The sequence below is a fragment of the Pygoscelis adeliae genome, unplaced genomic scaffold (assembly GCF_000699105.1).
Source record: "Pygoscelis adeliae isolate BGI_AS28 unplaced genomic scaffold, ASM69910v1 Scaffold47, whole genome shotgun sequence".
Lineage (NCBI taxonomy): Eukaryota > Metazoa > Chordata > Aves > Sphenisciformes > Spheniscidae > Pygoscelis > Pygoscelis adeliae.
Genome location: NW_008825255.1, coordinates 2035754 through 2037250, shown reverse-complemented (window position 1 = coordinate 2037250; position 1497 = coordinate 2035754). Strand labels below are relative to the sequence as shown.

At 44.2% G+C, this 1497-nt stretch overlaps 1 protein-coding gene across 1 annotated transcript in view; it reads right to left on the bottom strand.

Moving 5' to 3' along the window:
* RANBP3L (RAN binding protein 3-like) overlaps window positions 1-1497 on the bottom strand; it is a 56620-nt gene that overhangs the window by 52308 nt on the left and 2815 nt on the right. The window contains exon 4 of the mRNA XM_009329456.1: window positions 860-934. Within this exon, the coding sequence (XP_009327731.1) occupies window positions 860-914 (55 nt within the window). The 5' untranslated portion in view covers window positions 915-934. The remainder of the gene's footprint in view (window positions 1-859; window positions 935-1497) is intronic.

Sequence of the window (1497 nt, the reverse complement as noted above, 5' to 3'; positions counted from 1 at the left end):
TTGAGAGCAGCCCTGCCAAGAAGGACTTGGGGGTACTGGTGGATGAAAAGCTGGACATGAGCCAGCAATGTGCGCTCGCAGCCCAGAAGGCCAATCGTATCCTGGCCTGTGTCCAAAGAAGCATGGCCAGCAGGTTGAGGGAGGTGATTCTGCCTCTCTACTCTGCTCTGGGGAGACCCCACCTGGAGTACTGCGTCCAGCTCTGGAGCCCTCAGCATAAGAAAGACATGGACCTGTTGGAGCCGGTCCAGAAGAGGGACACAAAAATGATCAGGGGGATGGAACACCTCTCCTGTGAAGAAAGGCTGAGAGAGTTGGGGTTGTTCAGCCTGGAGAAGAGAAGGCTTCGGGGAGACCTTATTGCAGCCTATCAGTGCTTAAAGGGGGCTTAGAAAAAAGATGGCGGCAAACTTTTTAGCAGGGCCTGTTATGACACGACAAGGGGGAATGGCTTTAAACTAAAGGGGGGTAGATTTAGACTAGATATAAGGAAGAAATTGTTTATGCTGAGGGTGGTGAAACACTGGCACAGGTTGCCCAGAGAGGTGGTGGATGCCCCATCCCTGGAAACATTCCAGGTCAGGCTGGACGGGGCTCTGAGCAACCTGATCTAGTTGAAGATGTCCCTGCCCACGGCAGGGGGGTTGGACTAGATGACCTTTAGAGGTCCCTTCCAACCCAAACTATTCTATGATTCTATGATTCTATGATATTTACACTGTCAAATAAATAAATTATGAACCTCATAAAGATACTTAGCCTATCGCTCAACACAAAGAGTTGTCATTTTTATGTCCTCTGTATCTGTGAACAACGTCTTTCTGGAGCTACAGTGAGCAAATATTGCAATGACAGTTACCTTCTTTTGTACTTTTGATCAAGTCAGGGTTTCTTCGAAAAAGAGCTGAGGTCATGAATATGTTATTCTTCTTTACTACAGAACAAGGAATTTAAACTTTAATAATGATCAATAACAAATTTTAATTATTAATTCATGTTTCTGTAAACCCCCCCTGTTTTGGTAGTACCTGAGCAATATTCCAACCTACCCATCGAAACAAGATCTCTGAGGTAACTCTTAGTCTCCATTTTATAGGTGGGTAGTCTTAGGCACAGAAAGCACCATGGGTTTTCTGGCTGTGTCAGAGACAGAAGTCTTTTGGATATTAACGGATGTTTTAAACTCATAAAATCCTTCTTCAGCTTTGAAAACCAAGGTTTGCTGCTGGTTTGCAAAAGCTATTGAAATGGCAATGCTATCTGGTCCAGTCTTAGACATTTTTAAGATGAGTAAATGAGGCTCAAGAACATGGGAATAAGTGAATGTGCCCTTCCCTGTTCTGGTAAAAAGGCTTTCATAACTTACTATAATGATGGCAGCGCACTGCTGATGCTTTCACTGTTTTAATAAAGATACCAAACACCAGCCAGAAAGTAATGGCAACCATGTACCACGTACTGTAAAATGACACAACTGATACTCTACACACAACCACT